The sequence below is a fragment of the Euleptes europaea genome, chromosome 1 (genome assembly GCF_029931775.1).
Source record: "Euleptes europaea isolate rEulEur1 chromosome 1, rEulEur1.hap1, whole genome shotgun sequence".
Classification (NCBI taxonomy): Eukaryota; Metazoa; Chordata; class Lepidosauria; order Squamata; family Sphaerodactylidae; genus Euleptes; species Euleptes europaea.
In genome coordinates, this window is record NC_079312.1 from 183,057,416 (window position 1) to 183,082,794 (window position 25,379).

General features: G+C 52.5%; 1 protein-coding gene across 1 annotated transcript; it reads left to right on the plus strand.

The window, feature by feature from the left end:
• Positions 1-655: 655 nt before the first annotated feature.
• ODAD3 (outer dynein arm docking complex subunit 3) lies at positions 656-21,691 on the plus strand. Its single transcript, XM_056865634.1, has 13 exons — positions 656-753; positions 1,982-2,103; positions 3,521-3,598; positions 6,397-6,576; positions 9,166-9,267; positions 9,519-9,644; positions 11,266-11,388; positions 13,611-13,769; positions 15,786-15,946; positions 16,470-16,626; positions 17,801-17,956; positions 19,591-19,675; positions 21,561-21,691. Exons 1-13 carry the CDS (start codon positions 666-668, stop codon positions 21,689-21,691), a joined length of 1,668 nt encoding a protein of 555 aa, XP_056721612.1. The 5' UTR covers positions 656-665.
• Positions 21,692-25,379: the final 3,688 nt, after the last annotated feature.

Genomic DNA, 25,379 nt, shown 5'->3' on the forward strand with positions numbered 1-25,379 from the left:
TTCCCCAGCTCCCCCCCCCACCTGGAGGTTGGCAACCCCGTGCGCACCGCAGCCTCCCCCCCTCTCCCCCAGCCCGCGGGGGCTCCCGGGAGAAGCAGCCCCAGAGCAGGCCGGGGGGGGCGCAGGCTGCACGGAGCACGGGCCCACGGGGGGGGAAGGAACCGCCCCCCGACGCGCCCCCCCCCCCATCGCCCCGCACCCACCGAGCGCCAAAATCCGCGTGGACGCAGCTCCCCCCGGCCGGGACCCGGAAGTGGTGACGACACATCCGCGCGCCCGGGGAGGGGTGATGTCACGCCGGCGCTAGGAAGGCTACGCGCATGCGTAGAGGGCGGCGGCATGAGTGTGGCGGAAGCGCTGTCCCCCGCCGCCGCCGGGAAGGCGAGGCGAAGCCGGTTCTGCCCCGCCTTCCCGGAAGGATCCGGCCGCCGCGCACTGGGCCACGGGCCGGCCCTCGGCGCCCTCCCGCCCGCCCCCCTCGCGCCTCCAGGGAGGGAGAGCCGCGGCGCCCTTCCTCCCATGGCGCCCCGCGCGGCCCGGGCTTCCAGCCAATGGGCGCGCCGCATCGGGGCCGGTCGCCATGGAGACGGCGTCCCGCGAAAGGAGGCGGGCGAGCCGCCGAGGGAGCCTGGGTGCGGGGAGTTCCGCAGGCCCCGCCGCCCGCCATGCCCGCCACGCAGCCCCGCGGCGGACTCGCGCCGCCCCTCGTGCACGAGCAGATCGCGGAGCTGCAGAACAAGATCCAGCTCCTAGGTGGGCGAGGGGGGGGGAGGGAGGGAGGGGGGGTCGTCGCCCACCCCCACCCGGCGTCAGAAAGGGGTGTGTGTCTCCCGGCCGGCTGCAGTGGGGAGCACTGGCGGGGGCTCTCTGTGGCAGCCCCCTCCCGCCCCATGCAAAGGGCCCCAGGGGCGGCGCCCCCCCAGCCCAGCTCTGCGTTTTACGTATTCGGGCCCGGCCTTTTCCCTCATCGGCTCCCCGGGAACAGGGTTGCCAACCTTGGCCATTGGACTCTATGGCATTGAAGCCCCTCCCCAAGCCCCGGCCTCCTCGGGCTGCATTGGGGATGCACTGCGTGGTAGAGGCCCCCACTCTCCTGGATTTCCGCAAATGACGCAAAACTGAATTATTCAAGAGGGCATTTCTAGACAGGCGACGGAGTCACGCTGTACAAAATGATGCACAAAATTACTTGCATAATTATCCGGGACAGTGGTCTGTACTATTGTGTGTAGCCTGCTGAAACTAGGATTCTGCTACATAGTTTTTGCTTTGTTTAATGTGTCACGTTAAGACTTCTGCTTTGCTTCAGGTTCTGTTTTTAGACTTCTGGTTGGATCTACCACCCAAATCCTACTTCACTGTTTATTGATGGTCCCATCTTGTTGATTGTATTGTCCTTCTCTGTGTAATCTGCCTTGATTCCCAGTGAGAAAGGTGGACTATAAATAAATAAATAGTTATGGTTGTGCCATACACTGTGCTACAAACTTTAGGACCAAGGTAGCAATACAAGAACAAGCCACACTGAGCCTGACCTTCGGGTTGGGGAGAGCGGGGTAGAAGTGCAATAAATAAATAAAACAGAAGAGCTAGATTTGAGTCCAGTCGCATCTTGGAGACAAACAAGAATTTCAGAGTAGGAGCTTGTGAGAGCCCCTTTGTCAGAGCTTTAACTCTCCAAAGCTCACACCTTACAAATCTTGTTGGTCTCTAGGATGCTTCTGGACTCGAATCCAGCTCTCCTCCTGCAGACCCACATGGCTGCCCTCAGCAACTGATATAACAATGGGTATATGATTGGCCTACGATTTCCTTGCACAGGAAGGCTAAGATTTTGGGGGGTTGTTTTCAGACGTAGATCAAAGGAAATGTTTGAAGTGCGGTGTCCTTTTATTTACGTTTCTCACTCAGCTTGTCTCAGCTTTTAATATTAGCCCTGAGTTGGTTGTCAACAGAGCCCTCTCCTTTGTGCTCGCTACAGAAGGTGACAAGAAAGCCTTTTACGAGAACTCCCAATGGAACATCAAGAAGAACAGGGAGTCGATCTTGCGACTCAGGCAGGACAATAAGAAGCTGCATCAGAGGCTGGCAGATCTCCTGGCGGTGAGCTTCCAAGCAGCACTCAGACCTGGGGCGGGAGAGGCACGCTTGCATCAGCAGCACTTACGATACCAATTTACAGTAGCCCTTTTGGTCTCAGATCTGTGCTCCTGCTTCTACAGTTCTTGTCTCGGTGTAAGCTTATTTGGCAAGGGTGGGAACAGGGGCGAACCTTTATTCGTAGTTGCTAAACAAGCTGCTAGGGGTTCTTTTGGACTTGGACTCATCCTCCCCACTTGCAGAATCCCTGGCTGTCTTGTCTGTGGCTGATTGCCAGCTCCTGGTTTTGTGGTCCCTTCTACAGGATATGCTCCATGGCCCCCTTCATAGAAGCGTAGCATTGGAAGGGACCTCCAAGGTTACCCAACTCCCTGCATGATGCAAGAATTTCACATCTCTCCTCCCACCACCACACACACACCTCCAGTGACCCCTGCCCTATGCCCAGTGGAAGGCAAAAAAAACCTCCAGCATCCCTGGCCAGTCTGGCCTGGAGGGAAATCCCTTCCTGACCTCAAAGTGACAGTCGGCATTACCCTGGGCATGTAAGAAAGGGCCATGAGAGCCGATCCCTTCCTGCCCTCCCTCTCATGATCTGCCTAAGTTCACAGAATCAGCCTTGCTATCAGATGGCCATCTAGCCTTTGCTTAAGATGGCCATCTAGCCTCAGTGGAACAGGCTTCCTCGGGAGGTGGTGAGCTCTCCTTCCCTGGAGGTTTTTCAGCAGAGGCTAGATGGCCATCTGTCAGCAATGCTGATTCTATGACCTTAGGGAGATAATGAGAGGGAGGGCACCTTGGCCATCTTCTGGGCATGGAGTAGGGGACACTGGGGGTGTGTGGGGGGAGGCAGTTGTGAATTTCCTGCATTGTGCAGAGGGTTGTACTAGTTGACCCTGGTGGTCCCTTCCGATTCTATGAAAAATCTCCAAAGAAGGAGAGCCCACCACCTCCCGAGGAAGCCCATTCCACTGAGGAACTGCTCTGTCAGAAAATTCTTCCTTCTGGACTGAGCGGGTCTGACCAGACTCAGAGACGGGCCAGGCAGCTGGCTGGATGCAAGGAGCAATGGGCTGAACCGTTGTCCACTGCCAACATCTGGAGCCCCCCAGCAGTTAATTATATTGATTTCAAACACTGAACTGTTGTGATTAAGCCATTCCTTGACCTGGCAAACAAACAAGACTGCTGATAACTGGTTCCCCATTTATGACAGTCACCTGAATTTTTTTTTGCTTCTTCACTAAAGTGTTCCTTGGCATCTTGAACAATTGCACTGAGAGCATATATTGCAAAATGAGAGGAGAAGGTTGGATGAGGTTTGTTTTGTGTGATGCCTGTGGCCCTCCGTGTCCATCGTGTCTGTATCTGGTTCAAAGGGGGATTTCAGGAGATGACTGTGGGCGTCTGGTTTTTGCAGGGAGAGGAGAAGGTCATCAGGGCTGCGTTCCACAATCATGCGTCCGAACAAGGATCCGTGAAGAACAAAAGTGGAGAGGTAGGTGGTCATCCGGGTATCTCCTTTCATATTATCAGTTAGAAAGAAATGGGGAGTTTTGTTGTTGGGGACTCAGGAACAAATAAAAAAAAGTGACAAACATTATAGCAGAGGCAAGCACTGTAAAGCAAGAAGAAAGAAAGACTAAAGGAGGGGACCCTCATCATTGGAGCCCCAGGTGTGGCAGGGGGAAATGTGCTTGGCTTTTCACTGTTTGTCTTTGCTCTCTAAGAACAAGGATCATAAGAAGAGCCTCAGAAGAGCCCTGCTGAATCAGACCAGGGAGGGTCCATCTAGTCCAGCATTTCATCTCAGAGAGTTTCCCCCACCGCCCACACACACCAAGGACCTGAAGGTTGTTTGCCAGCATGCTGTAGTGGTTGGGAGCGGTGGACTCTAACCTGGAGAACCGGGTTTGATTCCTCACTCCTCCACATGAGGGGCAGACTCTAATCTGATGAACCAGGTGCTTTTCCCACTCCTCCACATGAAGCCAGCTGGTTGACCTTGGGCTAGTCACAGCTCTATTAGTGCTCGCTCAACCTCATCTACCCCACAAGGTGTCTGTTGTGGAGAGAAGAAGGGAAGGAGATTGTAAGCCAGTTCAACTCTCCTTAAAAAAAAAAGGTAGAGAAAATCAGCATATAAAAACCAACTCTTCTTCTTAAAAAAGAGGCCGGTCCTCATGACCAGAATGCTAATTGTAAATCTGGGTCTCGTTTTGCCCCAGTGGGCAATGAGGTTGGGAACACAGGCTCAACATTTTAACAGAAATGGATTAAACAGCACATTGTCTGGTGGATCAATGGAGGATCAGAAGCAGGAAGCACTCCAAGCAGTGCACGGAGCAGTTCTTGGGCACCAAGGGATGGAGGCGTGGGGGCCTTTGCCCCCTTTTTCCTCCAGAGGCCAGAGTGGCCAGTGGCCCTCCCCATTGCCATAAACAGGGGTTCTCTGCCTGCCTTGGCTCGTGGGGGGCCCCCGGTGCATGGTCACAGCTGCCCTCTTTGTCTGTTCAGAGTCGTTGCTTTCACAGTCACTGAGACGAGCCTTCTCCCCGTTTTCTTCCTTGGGGCTGACCCACCTCAGGGCTCAGCAAGGTTGGGCTGGTTGTGGGTGCTAATGAACACTCCTGTCCCATTTGCCTCTGGCAAGTGGGGCTGCTCTTTAAAGTGCTGGTCTTATAAAAAAAAACACAGCTAAAATAAGCTGCTAATGATTGCAAAAGAGGAAATGGTCGCCTCTGTTGGCCAGCAGATGTTGGCGGCTTTTGTGTTGTTTAAAAAAGCTGCAGAGATCTGTTTGACCAGGGTCTCAAGTGAGACAAGAAGCAGCGGGGAGGGAAGGCACAGTTTTGTGCATGCTCTTGTTTTCTGTAAAGGTAAGGATCTGCAAAGTATTTTGAAGCCCTTGGATAAGTACAGAAGAGGAGAACCAAGATAATTGGGGGTTGGAGCACCTTCCCTGTGAGGAAAGGCTGAAAAAACTGGGACTTTTCAGTTTAGAAAAGCGAAGAAGAGTTGGTTTTGGTACCCTGATTTTCTCTACCTTTAAGGAGTCTCAAAGCGGCTTACAATTGCCTTCCCTTCCTCTCTCCACAACAGACACTTTGTGAGATCAGTGGGGCTGAGAGAGTTCAGAGAGAACTGTGACTGGCCCAATGTCACCCAACTGGCTTCATGCGGAGGAGTGGGGAATCAAACCCAGTTCTCCAGATTAGAGTCCGCCTCTCTTAACCATTAAACCACACTGGCTCTAAGGGGGGGGATGACTAAGGGGGATATGATAGAGGTTTATAAAATTATGCATGGGGTGGAGTTGATAAAGAGAGCTTTGTCACCCTCTCCCAAAATACTAGAACTCGAGGGCATCCAATGAAGCTGAAGCGCAGTAGATCAGGATGGACCAAAGAAAGTACTTCTTTACACAGCGAGCCATTAAAATGTGAAATTCACTGCCAGAGGATGCCGTCACGGCCACAGGCATAGATGGCTTTAAAAGGGGATTTGACAGATTCATGGAGGAGAGGTCTATCAGTGGCTTCTAGCCATGGGGACTCCATGTTCACAGCCAGTCAAACTCTGAATCCCATTGCCAGGAGGCAACATCAGGGGAAGGCCTCGGCCTCTATGTCCTGTTGTTGGTCCTGCAAAAGAACTTCTTGGCCACTGGGTGAGAGAGGATGGTGGACTAGATGGACCAGTGGTCTTATCCAGCAGGGCTCTTCTGATGTTCTTATATAGGTTCAGAAGTGTTTGGGGTGCTTCTGACATACCCTGCAAGAGCTACAGCCGCACGCTATGTATTCAGGTGCTTGCTTTACTGCCGGAAGGGCGCATCATTGTGCAGGGGGTTGGACTAGATGACCCTGGTGGTCCCTTCCAACTCTATGATTATTTGGTGGCCGTGCATTCCTTGTTCACCGGGCCTGCTTTTCTCTCTGCCGCACATCAAGTCCTTTGTTTTCTGAGGCCAAACCAGAAGTTGTGCAACATTTTGCAATGACATAACCTGGCGGTTTATAGAGAGGCAGTTCAGAAAAGCAGGATGAACTCTTATCCGGCTAGCGATCATGAAGACTCTTAAGCCAATGTATGATGTATTCTTTAGGCACAAAAGCACAACATATAATGTGATGGAAACACTGAAGAATGTGGTGGTTAATTCTGCTAGTGTGAAGCTTGCCAGTTGGCACAGAAGGAAAACTTTTACCGGTAGCCGCCTCTTGCCGGTGAACCGGCTGTCTGTGGGGCTGTCCAATCCCCTCTCAGCCCGGTCCTTTCCCCTCTGCCCTAAAGGGTGCCATTCAGGTCATCAACCACCGGCTGTGTGAGAAAATCAACCAGTTGAATAACCTGAAGCATCAGGTGGAGATGAGGAAGCGTCGCCTGGAAGAGCTGCAGCTCCAGTACAGCACGAAGGCACAGGAAGTCCAGGATTTGCAAGAACTGGAGGAAGGGAACATTGAGGCAGCCAAGGTGAGAGGAGGATCGGGCCCTCGATGGGCTGGTGCTGAACCCCCCTCCCCCCCGATCTCCTAAAGAGCCAGTTCTTGCCACAGGAGCAGCAGTGAGGGGTGTGCGCATGTGTCGAATTTCTGCTCCTGCGGCTTCTCTCTGTGGAATATGATGACGAGGTGGGCATCTCCTTTGCATGGCTGTTTTGCTAACTGATCATTGTCTCAACACAAGCCACTCTTTTGGGAGAAAGAAGCATTCTTCTGTGTCACGTTTAGCATCCTGGCTTGAAATAACACTACTCCTGGTGGGCTGGCCCTGGACTGCCTCAGTGGCTACCGGAGCACGAGGTTCAACTATCTTGTACTTCCCTTGGCAACTTTTCGAGAAATCTCCCCAGGGTGCTGGAAAAAGAAGCATCTTTTTCTCCGTTTCCTCTGGATGCTGCATTTTTATTTAAAAAGCCAGCAAGGAGCTCTAGAGAGAATATTTCATCAGTGGGTCAGACCACAAGCTGAACAAGCAAACAAGTAGTTCTTCACATAAAATCACATTCAGTTTTCTTCTGTTCTTTTGAGATATGTTACATTAAGTAAATGAGGAAGTTCTTTAGTTCAATCATCATTTATTGGGGTCAAAAGACGAATTCAGCACAGACTTTAAAACTCTACAACATTTAGTTTTCCCACCCCCACATAAAATGTGCAAATCCAGTAATGTTTAAAATTCACACACTATGTAACAAACAAGCAGATATGAAAGTTCTTTAGTTCATTTGGTTCTTGGATCACCCCTTTACCTGATACACTGACAATGATCCTGTAAGTTCTGGAAATTCATTTTTTAATTTTTAGTTGTATTTATCTATTGTAAATTTCTGAAATATGAAATATGCAAAATTGCCACCAAGCACAAAGTCTGCTAACCTCGAATTCAGTCATCTTTCACAATCCCATACACTTTAAAATACCAGAAGGGGCCCTGGCTCAGCGGTAGAGCACCTGCTTGGCATGCAGAAGGTCCCAGGTTCCATCCCCAGCATCTCCAGCTAAAAGGATGAGGTGGCAGGTAATGTGAAAGTTAAATCCTTCTTTGGCAGGCCTTTTAAACCAGTGCCTGCTTTCTGATTGGTCCAAAAGATGAATTCCCCAGTCCCTGAAGTAGGAGCCCAGAGGTGCAAAACTTAATGTCGTTTTTGCTGAGCCCGGATGCTGTGCAGAGAGAAATCTGACCCATCTCTCAGGCAGAGAGATGCCTGCAAACTGTAACTGTTTAGTCAGCTGGAATTTGTTTTTTACTTCATTTTCTGTGTTCTTCCCCTTTTCAGTAGGTTTTCCCACTACCAGTTTGGTAGGTGTACTTAGTAATAAAAACTAACAGCCTCATTAATTGGAATGGAGAGGCTTCTGGGAGAATTGGAATGGAGAGGCTTCTGGGGGAAGCTTACCCATCTGCCTGGGGACTGTTGCTCTACTGCAGGGGTCCCCAACCTTTTTGAGCTAACAAGCATATTTGGAATTCTGACACAGCATGGTGGGCACAGCAGCAAAATGGCTGCCACAGAAGGCAGAGCCAGCCACAAAATGGCTGTTACAGCTTAACTTCAATCACCCAGTGCAGATCCTGGTTCTGTGGTGGCAGCTGCAGCCAAAGCAACATTTTTAAAAGATCTGCACAGCCAATCAGAAGCCTTGCTGGGCAAAAGCCCCATCTGTCCCCCTCTTCCGCTTCCCAAAAACACTTGGCCGGTGCCGTGGTACCCCCAGTGCCCGTCTGTATAGTCTAAAGAAGGGAGCTGGGGTCCCAGCTTTTCCTCTCACACACCTTTTTTTTAATTCTATTTATGTATCCCTGACGTTTTCTGCACTACAGACGGTGGTGCGTCATTCTCACTGGTTACCCCCCGCAGTCCCAAGCAGAGTCACAACCTCCTAAGTCAACACCTCAGGAAGGCAGAACTCTGCTTAGGACTGTGCTATAAGTTTTATTTTATTTGTTCACAAAGTGTTTACCCCATCAGGGCCACTGAGGCGGCTAACAGTTAAAGCGAGCACATCAGAAAACACATAAAAATTTTAAAAAAACATATAAAAACACATCAGAAAAAAATAATTAAAACAAAAATTTAAAGTATGTATGTAAAAGCACAGAAAAGGTGTCATTAAAACAAAGGGCAGGAAGGAGGTGTCCTTGACGGAATGCCAGGCCTTGCGGGACCCCAAAGGCCAGGGGGCTGAGCAGCAGGCCTCCAGACCCACCTTCTGCCGGCATCCAGCGTTCCCTTCTGAGCTGGCACACCGTGCCAGGACCATGACTTCCCTATTGTGCCGCTGGGGGACAGCTGCTCTGTTCTGGCTTCTTGAAATTTACCCACAGTTCAGAAAATCATTGGAGAAACGCTTGCAGAACTGAAGAGTGCTTTACACAGTAGTCAGTCCATCTCTGGCCAATCAAAAAGAGGAAGGGAAAATGAGACACCCCCACAGCTGCTGCCTAGGAGCACCCTCTGCAGCCACCCACTACCTTGAAGCAGGAGAATCTCTGATTGGGAGGGGGCCGGGGGGGATCTTGTGCCTCCACAAAATGCCGCTGCTGCTTCTTTCCACCCAGACTCTGCGGACACTAGATAACCGCCTCGAAAAGGCCCGATTCAAGACAGAGGAGGCGGAACGCATCACCAGCATGTACCAGAAGCTAAAATCACACATGCAGGTGAGCCTTCTCTCTCCAGAGGCTACGGAAGGATGGTCCCCCGTGTTGGTATTCCCTCATACTGTGGAAGGATGTTTCAGCATGACCAAAAGGTGTCAGGGAGGTTTGGTGCAGGGCGGGAGTTAGTCCGGAGAGCCACGGGCGTAAGAGAGAGCTGTACTGCCAGGGGTTTCTCTTGAGCCCCCTGTGACAGCCTGGCCTGGAGGGGCTGCTCCACAGTTCACTCTGAGGTGCTTTATTCCCCTTTCTAGGAGGAAAGCCTGCATTTCCAGAACAAACTCAATGCCCTCGAAGCGGAGATCTCCCGCCTGGGCCACGAACTCCAGGACCTGGAGAGCGTGAACAGCGATGCCCTGCACGCTCGAGATGCAGCCAGGGTAGGGAGTCAGCGTTGTGGGGTGGGGAGGAGGCAGCCTGGGCCCAACTTCATGGCAGCAAAGGAGACCGGAGTGGGAGGCGGGGCGGGGGGCTCCAAAGAGGGCCCCTGACCACCCTGGGTGCTAATCTAGATGGAGTTGCAGAGTAACAGCAATGTGTGGGAGGCATGTGGGAAAAATGCAGCAGGGCCTACCCTCTATGGGATTACCTCGTGCCGTGAACAGAAAAACAAACTGTGCATGTAATTTTGGAAAACTGAGTATATTTGCACACAAATACCCCTTCATATCACATGCTTAATTCTACTTTCCTAATCCAGGTTTCAAATAAACTGGGAAAGTATTTTGAGGAAATTCTCGAGCATTTTTTAAAGCAACCACGTTCGCTAGACGCTTGCTTTAAAAAGTAAAATAGAAGTTGCAATGCTAAGCATTCAGAATGGTACCGGTATACTGGATTCTTCACCCGTACAGTCACTTAGAATGGTCTAACATTTAGTAACTTGCATGTAAAAATTTGTTTATTAACACTATTTATACTGAGAGCCAGCTTGGTGTAATGGTTAAGAGCAGTGGTTTGGAGCGGTGGACTCTGATCTGGAGAACCGATTTGATTCCCCTACTCCTCCACGTGAGCGGCGGAGGCTAATCTGGTGAACTGGATTCATTTCCCCACTCCTCCACATTAAGCTAGCTGGGTTACCTTGGGCCAGTCACATTCTCTCAGCCCCACCTACTTCACAGGACATCTGTTGTGGGGAGGGGAAGGGAAGGTGATTGTCAGCCGGTTTGAGTCTCCCTTAAGTGGTAGAGAAAGTCAGCATATAAAAACCAATTATTCTTCTTCACCTTTTTTACTGAGACTCAGGATGGATTGGATTACACAGGGTAGGTCAACACAGTCAACAAGATGGGACATCTACTAAGTAATGCTATAGGATTAGGATTGCGGTAACCTTTGGCCAAGCAAAAGTATGAAGCAGAGCTGAAACAAAGCACAAGTATTAATGTGACATGTTAAACAATGCAGAAATTACATAGCAGGGTCATATGCACAGCGGCAGATGGTATGTACCATACACAGTAGTATAGTCTACAGACCCTACCCCTTTATTAAAGCATCCTTCTGAACCATTTCGTTATCATAAAGCCCTGTTACCTGTGTATGAATCCCCTCCGGAATAACAAGATTCGAATCCAGTAACACCTTAGAGACACACAAGATTTTCGGGGTAGGAGCTTTCAAGAGTCAGAGCTCCCTTTATCAGATAGCCTACGAAGATATCCGATGAAGCAGGCTTGGACTCTGGAAAGCTCATGTCCCCAAACTCTTGCTGGTCTCTGAGGTGTTCCTGGACTTAAATCTCACTGTTCTGCTGCAGACAAGAACGGCCTGCCCTCTGAATCTCCCCTCTCAACGAATTCATGTTTGCATAGTTTGCGGAATGCCAGGAAGGGGCCCCGGGGAACGGGCCCAGCCGATGCTGGGGTTATAGCCAAGGCAAAGGGTGATTGCCCAGACACACAGATGACTTCTCGTCAGCCCAGAGGCCTATCCAGAAGGGGTCTTCCAGAAGGGGCAATGGGTGATCTCCCTTTCCCCCCCCCCTCCACAATATAGGAGCAGCTCCTGAGCCAAGAGGAGACCATTTACCGAGAACGCAAGATCCGGGATAAGAAGCTGAAGGACCTCAAGAAGCTGACGGAGGAGAAGAGAGCCCAGAACGACCGAGCGGAAAGGCGGGTAAAAGGGTGGGGGGTCTTCTGCTCCCCTTGCAGTGACCAGGGGGGCCTCTGAGCCCTGTCTTCCCCCTCCGGGAAGTTCTTAGCCAACAGAACGTTTTGCCTGCCAGCTCTCTCTGGGGCAGACCGATGGCGATTCCTTGCCCTGTCCCACAAACGTAAAGCTCAGCCCGTCTCACTCTGTTCTGCCGCTGACCAGCACATTCTCGGCTTTGGACTACCTAATGCCTGGAATGGGCAAGCAAGCAGCTGCGCGATTGGGCCAAGGGGGCTGTGAAAAAGCCAGAAAGCTGCGTTGGTGCAGATAATGCCCGTTTGCCTCTAACTGCGTATTTTTCATAGGCTGCTGCTGGGAGTCCTGGGGAGGAGCCAAGAGATGTACGGGGGGGGGGGGGGGTTTCAAGGTCTGGCCCTGGCCCCTGAAATGTAGCTCCCTCCCACCCCGCTGTGGAGGTTTTCTCAGACTTTGCCCTGGCCCTCTCCAGTCTTCTTCACTGAGTCGCAAACGCAGCAATTTCCCTGCCTCCGGGTGCAACTGCCGCATGCAGACAGCTCTGCCCCTGCTCTTGCAGAGAGGTGGATGGGCGTAAACCCCTAAACCCCCTGAGCCTTGCGCAGGTCTAAGAGGGCAGCGAGGTGGATCTTCACCTGTCATTTGTCAGCTGGGGCTTTGGACACGGCCCCCGTCACTTTCCCAGGCTTGTGGAGGTCTTGAGTGTTCACTGAAAAACAGTGACGAGTGGCGTTTTCCCCCATTCCCATGTCGGAGTCTGTCAGCATTGCCCGCCAGATTTGGCGGGTGTCCCACAGCGATTGGTCACGTTGCTCGGGGTTCGGTCCTTCTCCTCCTTTGAGGAGGTCTCCATAGCCGTCTCTCCCACTATGAACTCCCCCTGCCCAACTCTGGCCTTCTGTCAGCGTCACATTTCCTTGTGAGGGAACTTGGCAGCTTGGTTTTTATACTTTTAGAGCTCCGTAATGCTATTTATAATGTTTCCATAATGTTACTCATAATGTTAGTGATTCCCTGAGCTCCACATCCAGGTCAGAAAGGAATTCTTCCTCAGTTTAGGTTGACTTGTAACATTTGGAGGGTGTGTGTGTGTGTGTGTTTCTTTGGCCTTCCACTGTAACATTTATCACTGTGTTCACGCCAGCCTGTGGTGGGCAGAACAGTCAGGACTGACCCTGGGAAAGAGCTGGAGGGTAGATATGTTTGGTGGCCCTGGGTGGGTCATCTTTGAGCCCGGCGTGTTAAACAGGGAAAGCCCCTGCTGCATATTGCAAACCTGTGTTCAATTCAGTGTGCTGAATTAGAGAGCCTCAGACCCTTCGGGACTTTGGCCAGTGCCCAAGGTGGTACCAACCATCAACACAAGCTAGGCAGCCCTTGAACATGTCCAGAGGAGGACAACAAAGATGTTGAGGGGTCTGAAGACCAAGTCCTATGAGGAAAGGTTGAAGGAGCTGGATATGTTTAGCCTGGAGAGGAGGAGACTGAGAGGGGAGATGAAAACCATCTTCAAGCACTTGAAGGGCTGTCATATAGAGGAGGGTGCCGAGTTGTTTTCTGTTGCCCCAGAAGGTCAGACCAGAACCAACGGGCTGAAATTAAATCCAAAGAGTTTCCGTCTAGACATTAGGAAGAACTTTCTAGCAGTTAGAGTGGTTCCTCAGTGGAACAGGCTTCCTCGGGAGGTGGTGGGCTCTCCTTCCCTGGAGGTTTTTAAGCAGAGGCTAGATGGCCATCTGTCAGCAATGCTGATTCTATGACCTGAGACAGCTGATGAGAGAGAGGGCATCTTGGCCATCTTCTGGGCATGGAGTAGGGGTCATGGGGTGTGGGGGGGGGAGGTAGTTGTGAATTTCTTGCATTGTGCAGGGGTTGGACTAGATGACCCTGGTGGTCCCTTCCAACTCTATGATTCTATGAACACAAGCTAGGCAGTCCTTGAGGGGCCTAGATTCTGGGTGCCGCCTCCGGCCTCTCTCAGTGCCTTGGAGAGAGAGTACAGAGGCAGCCAAGTGACTCATTGGCTGGGGGCACAAAAGTCGGCTGACTTCCAACAGCCACCCAGGGCCCAGGCGGAGTTGTAAAGGTGAGGGAGGAGGTGAAAACAGAGCGGCCTCAGGCTCTCCCATTCCGCCAAGGGTCGGGCAAGGTGCGGCTGCAGGGGCCCCACTGGCACCTCATCCCAGAGAAGTCGCCTCTGTTTCTTCCAGCATTCACAGAAGGAACATGTCCCATTCAGGACCGAAGACCTTCTCCTCAAAGAACCCCAGTACACGAAGCCCACCAGCCTGAAAAACAAGCAGGCCGTGTTCACCGCCACGGAGGCCTTTGACAGGATCCGATCAGCCACCGGCGTCACCGACTCCGAAGTGAGACTTTTTGCACCGTTGCCTCCTTCCCTCTAGCTCCTTCGCTGGAAGAGCACAGCCGTGGATGAAATGCAGAACCTCCCAAGCGAGACGCGGAACCCACGCGTCTTGGGGTGCCCGGTCTAAGAGCTGCTTGCTTGGCACAGCACAAATCAAATATTGTTTTGAGGTGGGGGGGGGCGAGCATTCCTCAAGGGTGGGGCTGCACTCCTTCTTTCCATCTACAGCAGTGGTTCCCAACCTTTTTTTGACCAGGGACCACTAGGACTTTTTTGTTCGGTGCAGGGACCCCAAGGTTCAAAATAAAAATTCTGAGAATTTGAAAATAAACTTTAATCATAACTGTTAGTTAAACATTAAACTTAGAATAATATTTGAATATATATTTTTATAATAGAGAACTTTTAATTGAAAATATTAATTTATTATGGGTTTATAACTTTGTTTCGCGGACCTTAATTTAGTTCTCGCGGACCCCTGGGGGTCCATGGACCCCTGGTTGGGAACCAGTGATCTACAGGATATGGAATCAAATAGAAGCGAGGCACGAGAGCAGCAAATGACCCCCAAGTGCTGAGAGCCAAATAGTAACCTCCCCCTCTTTGATCTGGGCCCTCTTGCGCCAGCACACCAGACCTTTAATGTCCTGCTGGGAGGTGCTTAATCCCACAGGCTGGTAGCTGCCCAGGGCCCTGGCAGCGCTGCCCTCCGCTCTCTTTGTACCCGCTGTGTCACCAGCCAATCAAGGGCCAAGTCTCCTGCCCTCTTGCAGACGGCCTGTTCCTGCTTTTCCAGGCAGAGTCCAGTCATAAACCTCTGCCTTGCCTGAGGAAAGGAGCTGCTTTCTCTCCTGCTACCTTGGACTGCTGTGCAGTGTTTGCTTGCGGTGCCCTCCTGGTTCTGCAGGCAGCCCGTGCTTGCCCTTCCCCACCCTCCCTCTGGAAAGCACCATGTGGGTCCTCCCCGCCAGGAACTCTCGCAGCCCGGCTCTCTCGTCACGGTCACTGGTTGCTACTTGGCAAGAGCCTGCCCGCCCCTACTCACCCGTCTGGCTGGAAGGGGTCCTGGCGCAGGAGACTCCTGCCTTGCCAAGCCAAGGGCGTGGGCTGCGGGTGGAGAGATCTGGGGAGGGCTGCGTGTAGTGAGTGAGGGTGGGTTTATGGAACTGGAACTAAACTGGGGGATGAGGACGATCATGAATATGAGACCCTCCCTCCAGTACGTGCACGCACACACACTGTTCCTTGGTCTGTGTCGTTCACCCCTGGAGGGGGGGGTCAGAGCCAAGTGTTGCCCTCAAAGCAGCTGCTTTTTGACACCACCCTTGAATGCCCCAGGCCCTGAGGGACTCGGGTCACTCTCCAGTACTCCAGCGTGGTGTAGTGGTTAAGAGCAGTGGTTTGGAGCAGTGGACTCTGATCTGGAGAACCGGGTTTGATTCCCCACTCCTCCACATGAGCTGCGGAGGCAAATTTGGTGAACTGGGTTGGTTTCCCCACTCCTCCACACTAAGCCTGCTGGGTGACCTTGGGCTAGTCACAGCTCTCTCAGCCCAACATATCTGAAAGGGTGTCTGTTGTGGGGAGGGGGAGGGGATTGTAAACTGGTTTGAGTCTCCCTTAAGTGGTAGAGAAAGTTGGCATATAAAAACCAGGTCTTGCTCTTCTTCCTGGGTCACTCTCTAGTACCTTTTCTGCACTAGGCCCAGGAGGGTTTCTTGTTGGTCGATGATCAATGGCAACAGATGTTCCTGGGACCGAGGGGCAAATGCTGCCTTCTGAGACAGCCACCGCTCAAGGGCGTGCTGGGGTGGGGGTGCCCCTTGGCTATTTCCGGCTGCTTGGTGCTGATGGCTCCTTGCCCAGTAGCCACATCACAGCCAGGGCGATCCCTTTGACCCTGCCAGAGCCGCCACTTGCCTCAAAGCCGCCAGCCTGCCACTCTGCCAGGTGGAGGGTGGCAAAAGGTGGGCTGGGGGTGCCTGATGGCTTGCCCCTCCCTGCAATCTCTCGGCAGAAGGTGGTGGCCTGCTTCTTGGCCCAGGAAGAGACCTTACAGCAGCTGGAGGATATGAAGGACGAGAACGAAGCGGCCCTGGTGCGCCTGAAGGGGGAGAAGGACGCCCTGCAAGCAAAACTCCAGAACCTCAAGTACTCGGGAGAGGCCCAGCTCATCGGGTAAAGGGGTCGCTCTGCTCGCTCTCCCTGACGCTGCGCCTTGGCAGGGCAGAGGCCATGCATGGTGTAGTGGTTAAGAGCGGTGGTTTGGAGTGGTGGAGTCTGATCTGGAGAACCAGGTTTGATTCCCCACTCCTCCACATGGACGGAGGAGGCTAATCTGGTGAACCGGGTTGGTTTCCCTGCTCTTACACACGAAGCCAGCTGGGTGACCTTGTTCTAGTCACAGCTCTCTCTGAGCTCTCAGCCCCACCGACCTCCCAGGGTGTCTGTTGCAGGGAGGGAAAGGGAAGGGGATTGTAAGCTGGTTTGCGTCTCCCTTAAGTGGTAGAGAAAGTTGGCACATAAAAACCAACTCTTCTTCATCCTGGTCACCAGCCCACGCAAGGTGCCTGCCCTCCCCGCCCCCTGCTTGGAAGGAAGGTGTGGGATCAGCGGCAAGAGCCCAAGGGTTTGTGTGTCCTTTTGTGGGGGCCCCACCCAACCACCACTCCCTCACCCCCTCCCCTCTGACCCACCCCAGAGACCAGAACCTGCTGAGGAAGCTGCGTGGCCACCTGGAGCAAGAAGAGGCCCAGTGCGCGGCCACCAAGGCCCAGCTGGACAAGGTCACCCGGCTTCTCCTCAACGCCAAGTCAGGGGTGGAACATCTGGCCTCCAAAGTGCAGCACCTCAAGCTGGTGAGCCCCCCTCCCGGCAGACACTGCCAGCCCCCCCCCGGCCCCGAGAGTGCCCCCCTCCCGCCGTGAAGCTGGTGGGTACAGAGGGCCCCCAACCTGCTCCATTCGTAGCCTGCAGCCATGTCTCTTGGAACATCGCTGTCTGTCAGCACAGGGGCTCCATGGGCAGGGGAAGGAAGGAATGTGTGGTGCCGTGGTTAAGAGCACCGGTTGGAGCGGTGGACTCTGATCTGGAGAACCGGGTTTGATTCCCCCACTCCTCCACATGAGCGGCGGAGGCTACTCTGGTGAACCGGGTTGTTTCCCCCCACTCCTACACATGAAGCCAGCTGGGTGACCTTGGGCTAGTCACAGCTCTCTCAGCCCCACCTACCTCACAGGGTTGTCTGTGGTGGGGAGGGGAAGGGAAGGGGATTGCAAGCTGGTTGGATTATTCCTTAAATTGGTTCTTTTAGGTTATCCAGGCTGTGTGACCGTGGTCTTGGTATTTTCTTTCCTGATGTTTCGCCAGCAGCTGTGGCAGGCATCTTCAGAGGAGTAACACTGAAGGACAGTGTCTCTCAGTGTCAAGTGTGTAGGAAGAGTAATATATAGTCAGAAAGGGGTTGGGTTTGAGCTGAATCAATGTCCTGCAAAAAGTATCAAAGGTACTTTTTTTTATATTACTATATATTACAAAGGTACCCTTTGATACTTTTTGCAGGACAATGATTCAGCTCAAACCCAACCCCTTTCTGTCTATATATTACTCTTCCTACACACTTGACACTGAGAGACTGCAGTGTTACTTCTCTGAAGATGCCTGCCACAGCTGCTGGCGAAACGTCAGGAAAGAAAATACCAAGACCACGGTCACACAGCCCGGATAACCTACAAGAACCGATGAACTCTGACTGTGAAAGCCTTCGACAATATCTTCCTTAAGTGGTAGGAAAAGTCGGCATATAAAAACCAACTCTTCTTCTTTCTCCCCCCCCCCCGCCCCCCAGCTGTAGGAAGGTAGGGGAGGCTATTGGTCAGAACCAGGGCTGTGCAGTCCTTTGGGGTTCTGTAGCCATTGGTTTCGGGAAGCTGGTGTCCCGCTCTGCCCTGGGGAAGTGGCTCTCCCGGCACACCCCTCCGTTTCCCTGCTGTTGGGGCCTATGCCAGTCAGCCTCTCTTCTTCCTTTCCCAGGACGGTGGCGTCTCCATTTCCACCCAGCCAGATGAGAAATCCAACGACTACGTGCTGGACCTCCTGGGCCAAACAGAGGAGAAATTGCTGAACCTGATGAAGTCCCTGGGGGATCGAGACCAGGCCGAGCTGCTCCGGAGAATTGAAGAGGTGGAGGTGGGTGTTGATCAGGCTGCGGAGGCGAGACAGCTTGGCCTTCTCGGGAACTTCTTCGTCCGCCTGCCCAGATCTTATTTTTTGTGGGTTTCTCTACTGCTCTGTGCTCTCCAATTCCCTGTGAGAAGTTCAGAGGCGACACTACAGGCTGGATGGTAAAGGCCCCAGCGACTCACTGTACACTGGTCCTATTTGCTATATTTATGATGCGCAAGCAGAGCCCTCTGGGGAGCAGCAAGAGACTCCTCGGGGGAGACCGCACGGCCGCAAGTCCTGCATCGCCCCTCCCCCAGTCGTGCCCCTGTTTTTATGGGTTCTCGTCTGAAAGCCAAGTTGGACATGGGAGCTCCATGATCAGAGCGGGACTAGAGCGACTGTGCCAGGCGAGGGGGCCTCACCCCTTTCCCCCACCCCCACCCATGTGCCCTCAGTAGAAACAGGGCAAATTTTTTGTTAACCTGAGCCCATCCAACCTCACACTAGGCAAGACCAGAAAGATCAACCCGTTGGAAGTAGTCTACAATAACCCAAACTCGTACACCATAAAATCACACTTAACTTTTCATATAGCACAGAATGCACAAACCAGCTTCTGAGCACCATCTTTGGGGTCTTGGTAGAACAAACACTGAACATGAGTCAGCAGTGTGATGCGGTAGCTAAAAAGGCAAATGCGGTCTTGGGCTGCATAAACAGAAGTATGATGTCCAGATCACTCAAAGTGATCGTATCACTTTGCTCTGGTTAGACCTCACCTAGAGTATTGTGTTCAGTTTTGGGCACCACAATTTAAGAAGGATGTAGACAAGCTGGAACGTGTCCAGAGAAGGGCAACAAAGATGGTGAGGGGGTCTGGAGACCAAGTCCTATGAGGAAAGGTTGAAGAAGCTGGGTATGTTTAGCCTGAAGAGAAGAAGACTGAGAGGGGATATGATAACCATCTTCAAGTACTTGAAGGGCTGTCATATAGAGGATGGTGCTGAGTTGTTTTCTGTTACCCCAGAAGGCCAGACCAGAACCAACGGGTTGAAATTTAATCAAAAGAGTTTCCGTCTAGACATTAGGAAGAATTTTCTAACAGTTAGAGCGGTTCCTCAGTGGAACAGGCTTCCTTGGGAGGTGGTGAGCTCTCCTTCCCTGGAGGTTTTTAGCAGAGGCTAGATGGCCATCTGTCAGCAATGCTGATTCTATGACCTTAGGCACATGATGAGAGGGAGGGCATCTTGGTCATCTTCTGGGTATGGAGTAGGGGTCACTGGGTGTGTGTGGGGGGGAGGTAGTTGTGAATTTCTTGCATTGTGCAGGGGATTGGACTAGATGACCCTGGAGGTCCCTTCCAACTCTCTGATTCTATGATCTCCTCCTACGAGGCGGGCTGCATTCGCTCCACCTTAGAAACGGAAGGCAGGAGTTTGCCCTCTGTGACTTTTCCACCGGCCGGTCTTTTGGCTCAGCTGCAGACCCTTGGGAACAGGCAGGGCGATGTACTTCCAGGACTATTCCTATCGCCCCGCCCCCCAAACAGGCTGGAATTGCTGGCCACCGGTTCTGCCGAGCTTTGCCCCCACACACAAGTTGAGAGGCTCCCCCTGCCCCGCCCTCCTAACCTCCAGCCTCTTCTTTTGCTGCCACAGTTCCACTCGAAGATGGAGAGGAGGCTGCCATCCTACAACACCCGCGTCAAACTGCCGGCCGCTCAGAAACAAGACATGTACTATGGTGAGTGACTGGATCGGGCCGTGGGCGCAGGGAAGAGGGTGGCGCTGGCCCTTCTGCCCATGTCGGTGGCGCCTAGTGGAGGACTGTGTGTGGCCACGGCTGGTGCACTGGGACGGAGGGCCCCGGGAGAAGGCTTCACAGAGCCCTCGGAGTTGGCCGATGTTTCTTCCTGGCCGTGGATTGTTTAGAGTCTTGGCCAGGGCAGGACTCTGGAGGGAGTATGGAGTGTATCTGGGTGTGTAAAATTCAGCCTCCCATGAGTGTGTGTGTGTGTGTGTTTGTGTGTGGGGTTTTTTTTAATTAGAAAAGCCGTCTTCTAGCCTTTGTGTGGCTAGGTAAAATTTTGACGGTTGATGATAGAGCAGTGGAACCAAATCAAATATTGCACAATAAGACATCCAGCTGGGCTCCGCTTCCATGATGCCTCTCCTGTGGAGAATTCATCTTTTTTGGTCTACTGAATGTGGACTGCTTGAGAGCAGAATTTTAATTCCCCCCCTCCCTCAAACAGAGTCTGTAGTAAAAGTTGTGATGTGATGTCACCCCACGGGTCAGTAAAGACCCGGGTGCTTGCACAGGGGACTACCTTTACCTTTTTGTGTGTGTTGAGTGCCGTCAAGTTGCTTCCAACTCAAGGCGACCCTATGAATTAATGTCCTCCAAAATGCCCTCTCGTTAACATCCTTGCTCAGGTCTTGCAAACCGAGGGCCAGGGCTTCCTTGTTTGTGTCAATCCATCTCATGTTGGGTCTCCCTCTTTTCCTGCTGCCTTCTACTTTTCCTAGCGTTATTGTCTTTTCCAGTGACTCTGGTCTTCTCATGATTTGACCAAAGTACAGTAGCCTCACTTTAGTCATTTTAGCTTCTAGGGAGAGTTCAGGCTTGATTTGATCTAGAACCCACTGATTTGTTGTTGTGTTTTGACGGTCCACAGAATCCAACACCCCAGTATCCAACCCCACATTTCAAAGGAATCTACTTTCTTCCTGTCAGCTTTCTTCATTGTCCAACTTTCACACCTCTGCATAGTAATAGGGAATTCGATGGCATGAATTAGCTTGATCTTGGTGGCCAGTGACACATTCTTACACTTTGGAATCTTTTCTAGCTCCTTCATGGCTGCCCTTCCCAGCCTCAATCTCCTTCTGATTTATTGGCTGCAGTCTCCCTTTTGGTTGATGGTGGAGCCAAGGGATAGAAAGTCTTGAACAATCCATTTCCTCGTTGTCCACCTTCGAGTTGAGTAATTTCCCAATAGTAATTAATTTTGTCTTCTTTGCTGCAAAAAGCTTTGCTGCAGTCTATGAAACACAAGATAATTTTCTTCTGAAATTCTCTCGTCTGCTCCAATAACCAGCATATATTTGTGGGGCGCGCATGCAAGTATCGGTCTTTGCGGCCTTGTGGAATCAGTGCAAGGTGCTAGTCCCTTGTGAGGATGCTTGGGCAGTGGTCTTCAGCTTTTCTAGATCCAGGCCCCATCTTCAGCTCCCAGGTGGCATCCTGGGAGCCCCTGGCCTGCAAGCGTGGGTCAGGAAGCCATGGGAGGGGGCTGCACTTCAGAGGACCGGCTGGCAGGGGTGGAGGAGGCAGCTGTGTCAAGTTGGGGGAAGAGGGAGGAGGTGAAGGGAGAGCCTTGTGGACTCCCCGGGAGCACGGGGGGGGGACCGGCTAGTGGGTTTGTGTGGCCAGGCTGAGCTGGGGGGGGGCCGAAAGCAAAGGAGGTGGGTTTTACAGGGCTCTGCCTCTCCCTGTGCCTAAAGGCACCCTTGCAGCACTGAGTGACTTCCCCCCCACACCGTCCATCTGCTGCTGTGGTCCATGCCTGCCCTGGCCCTGGTCAGCCCCCCCCTCCAGCATCAGAGCCTCTTTGGTTCCTTCACAGATGAGGACGACAGCGGGGAGGACGACTCTGAGGTGGTGACACGGGCAGCCCTCAAGCGCCAGTCCCAGCAGATAATCGAAGCCAAGACCAAACGCCGCACCCGCTACAGGAAGAAGGATGCGAAGCTGTGACCGCCCCCCCTGGCCCCCCCTGTGACCAGCCCCTCCCGGACCCTTGACCGTTAAAAGGGCCTCTGGACCCCAGCCTCTGGCGTGAGCTCCCTCCCCCCTTCCCTTGTCAGAGCTGCAGAGCCCTGGGGTGGGGGGAGCAGGGGAAGCATGATCCTTCTGTGGATCTGTCTCCCACTGGGGGGGCCTCGCAGGGAGCTGCAGCCAAGTGCAGGGCTCCTCCCCCCTCCCCAGCTGAGAAAGCAACATGAGCTCTCTGGCTGGAGGGGGGTGCTGGAGCTTGTTGGCAGTGTGGGGAGATGCATCTCGCCCACCTCCAGATTAGCCCAGACTCCTCTGAATTTATGTCCTGAGTAGAAAGACCCCTCCCTCCCCCACCACTATTCCCATTTGAATGACCCTACCCCAGGCGGGGGGGGGGGCAGCCCCAAAGGCGGTGGCTGTGCTTGCTGTGTGTGATACAATAAATGCTCTTCTGGTTCGGTTGTCTCTCTGCCTCTTCCTTTGCCAGGGGTGGGGGTATCACTGCTAAGATGGGGCCGGTACCCTGAGAGCCAAAGTGGCAGGAGAGAGGCTCATGCCCTTGATGCCCAGCCTCCCAGGCACCGGAGAAGCATCTCCCTTTCTGGCCTGTCCCACCCTGGTGGACTTGTTACGTGAGCCAATCCCACCCTCTCTCTCACCCACCATCTCCATTCCAGGGGGGAGTCTGGTCCTGGGGGCCCCGCTCACCTAATGGGCCCATCAACTCGATCCTCCCTGATCCACAGGGACAAAAACGCTCTTCCAATGGTACCTTTTTATACCGACCTTCTGTTATGGCTGAGGGGAAAGTATTACATCTTGCCATTGTATATGCCCTACGGTGTGATGGGACCTCTAAGAGTAAAAGATATAATGCTGGGGCGGCTATATATTTTGTTGTCTGTTGAGCCCAATATTTAGGAACACATGCAATGTCATTCTGCCTTTCTATATCATACAGCCTTTGCTTAACAATGCCCCTGGCCCTTTCAATCGGCATCATCTGTAAGGACTCAAATGACAACCCAAGTAAGGATATCCTATGATGAGCAGCCTTAAGGCAGGCTGAACAGTAGCTGTCACTGAGGATTATGGAAGTAAAATCAGAGGAATTATGACAGTCTTAACTAGGTGTTTATAGATCCTAAAACTATCCTAGCCTCTATTTTAATCAAACCTGATTCTAATCGAAGGGTAGCATTAGAGACACTACTAGATGGTTCTCGAAAGATAGATCTTAACATTTTTGACTGGATCTTTTCCAAAGTTGAGTCTTGTAGAGGGGCCCAACAGGACCCCATACAAGAGTTGTGGGATTATCTTGGCTAAATATAGCTTAAGACCAACGGGGATGGAGTCGTCCCCCTTTTGTTGCAACAAACTTTGCAATGCCAAGGGCTGATTTACAACACTTATTAGTGTTGTACTCGAGGTGGGTCGAGTGGACCATATCATATTGCACTGTAGGTTTTATGAAGCAAGTAGAATGAAGCTTATTTCTCCAATAATAAAGCACTGGCATGGAATTGTCGATGCCGAAATAAGCCAGAAACTATTATTTGAGACAAACCCGGAGTTTATATTGAATTGTGCTAGATTTTTAGCTATAGCCCTTAAAATTTGCAAAGATAAAGTGGTGATCTAAATGAAGGGCTACCTAGTAACGATAACTTTATTTAGGTGATTTGTTGGGCTTTATATGTGTATTTTATATTTATAGTCAGCATCAAATTTTATTGTGGGGTGTTGTATCCCATCCATTGCATTTGGATGGCGGGTTAGATATACCTGTGTATTAGACTTTTTGCAACTTTGCTGGTTACGTACCGAATAAAGACTTGTATGTATGCACCTAATGGGCTGAGGAGCGGAACACTGGACTGTCTTCTACAGTTTTCACGGCACCCTCCGCCTTCCACCCGCCCTGACTTGGATGGCCCAGGCTAGCCCCAGTCTCATCTGGGAGGGGGTGTCACCCAGAGGCCGGTGCCAGTCATTTTTGCGCCCTGGGCAAGGCTAATTACTTGTGCCCCCACCTTCCCCCAATTGCTAACCAATTTTCAAAAACAGATGTCTTGTAGAAAAAATAAAAGCACAAAACTTTAAGACGTTATAATTAATTATATTCCATAGCACTGTTGTGGTACTTATCTTAAAATAAAAATATATGAAGGAGCTGGGTATGTTTAGCCTGGAGAGGAGGAGACCGAGAGAGGACTATGATAAACCATCTTCAAGTACTTGAAGGGCTGTCATATAGAGGAGGGTGCCAAGTTGTTTTCTGTTGCCCCAGAAGGTCGGACCAGAACCAACGGGTTGAAATTAAATCAAAAGCTCAAACTCAACCCCCTTCTGACTATATATATTACTCTTCCAACACACTTGGCACTGAGAGACACTGTCCTTCAGTGTTACTCCTCAGAAGATGCTGCCGGCCACAGCTGCTGGCGAAACGTCAGGAAAGAAAATACCAAGACCATGGTCACATAGCCCAAATAACCTACAAGAACTGATGAACTCTGACCGTGAAAGCCTTCGACAATATTTTAAATCAAAAGAGATTCCGTCTAGACATTAGGAAGAATTTTCTAACAGAGCGGTTCCTCGGTGGAACAGGCTTCCTCAGGAGGTGGTGAGCTCTTTTTCCCTGGAGGTTTTAAGCAGAGGCTAGATGGCCACCTGTCAGCCAGGCTGATTCCATGACCTTGGGCAGTTCATGGGAGGGAGGGTATTCCCTGGAGGTTTTAAGCAGACGCTAGATGGCCACCTGTCAGCCAGGCTGATTCTATGACCTTGGGCAGTTCATGGGAGGGAGGGTATCTTGGCCATCTTCTGGGCATGGAATAGGGATCACTGGGGGTGTGGGGAGGGAGGTAGTTGTGAATTTCCTGCATTGTGCAGGGGGTTGGACTAGATGACCCTGATGGTCCCTTCCAAGTCCATGATTCTACAAATTGTCAGTTGCACTTTTTTCTTCAAGCAGCTGTTTCAAACGGTGTCCCTGGGGCCAGTCGTGTGCCCCTCCGAGGTGTGGGTCCTAGGCGACCGCCTAGCTTGCCGAAGGGTAGCACCGCCCCTGGCGTCACCCTTTGGCCCAGGAGTTTCAGGTTCTGGGCACGCATCCAATGGGTGGGGTGGGGTGGGGGTCCCGCATATTCCAAAGGAAGCCGGGGGAGGGGGGTCTGCCCTGAAAGCCAGCGAAGGAAAGAAGTGGGACATTTCACCCAGCCCCCCAGCAGGGCAAGGGGAGCGTCGGCGCTGCCTTTCCCAGCGGAGGGCCGCCTCCCGTCTCGGCCACTCCGGCCCCTCTGGCGGGCCAGCAGCAGCGGCCGGGCGCGGGGGGCGGGGGGCGGGGGGCCTCCCCCTGATGTCGCCTCCTGGCTCTGGGACGCAGCGGTTGACTGCCTCTGAAGGTGGAGGTTCGCAGGACGAAGGCAGAGCAACAGGCAGAGGCGGGCTGCCCACGAATACGGTCCGAGGGCTCCGCTGGCCCCCGCCTCCCCTTCGCAAGCCCTGGGGGCTGATGGCCCCCCGGGGGGGCGGGGGCTCTTTCTGGACCCACTCCCCCGCCCCGCTCCGCCCCGCACGCCCCGCCCCGCCCCGCCGCCCCGGGGCCCCGCCGGGCAGCAGCAGCCGGAGCGGCGCCCGGGCGCAGAGCGGCAGCGCG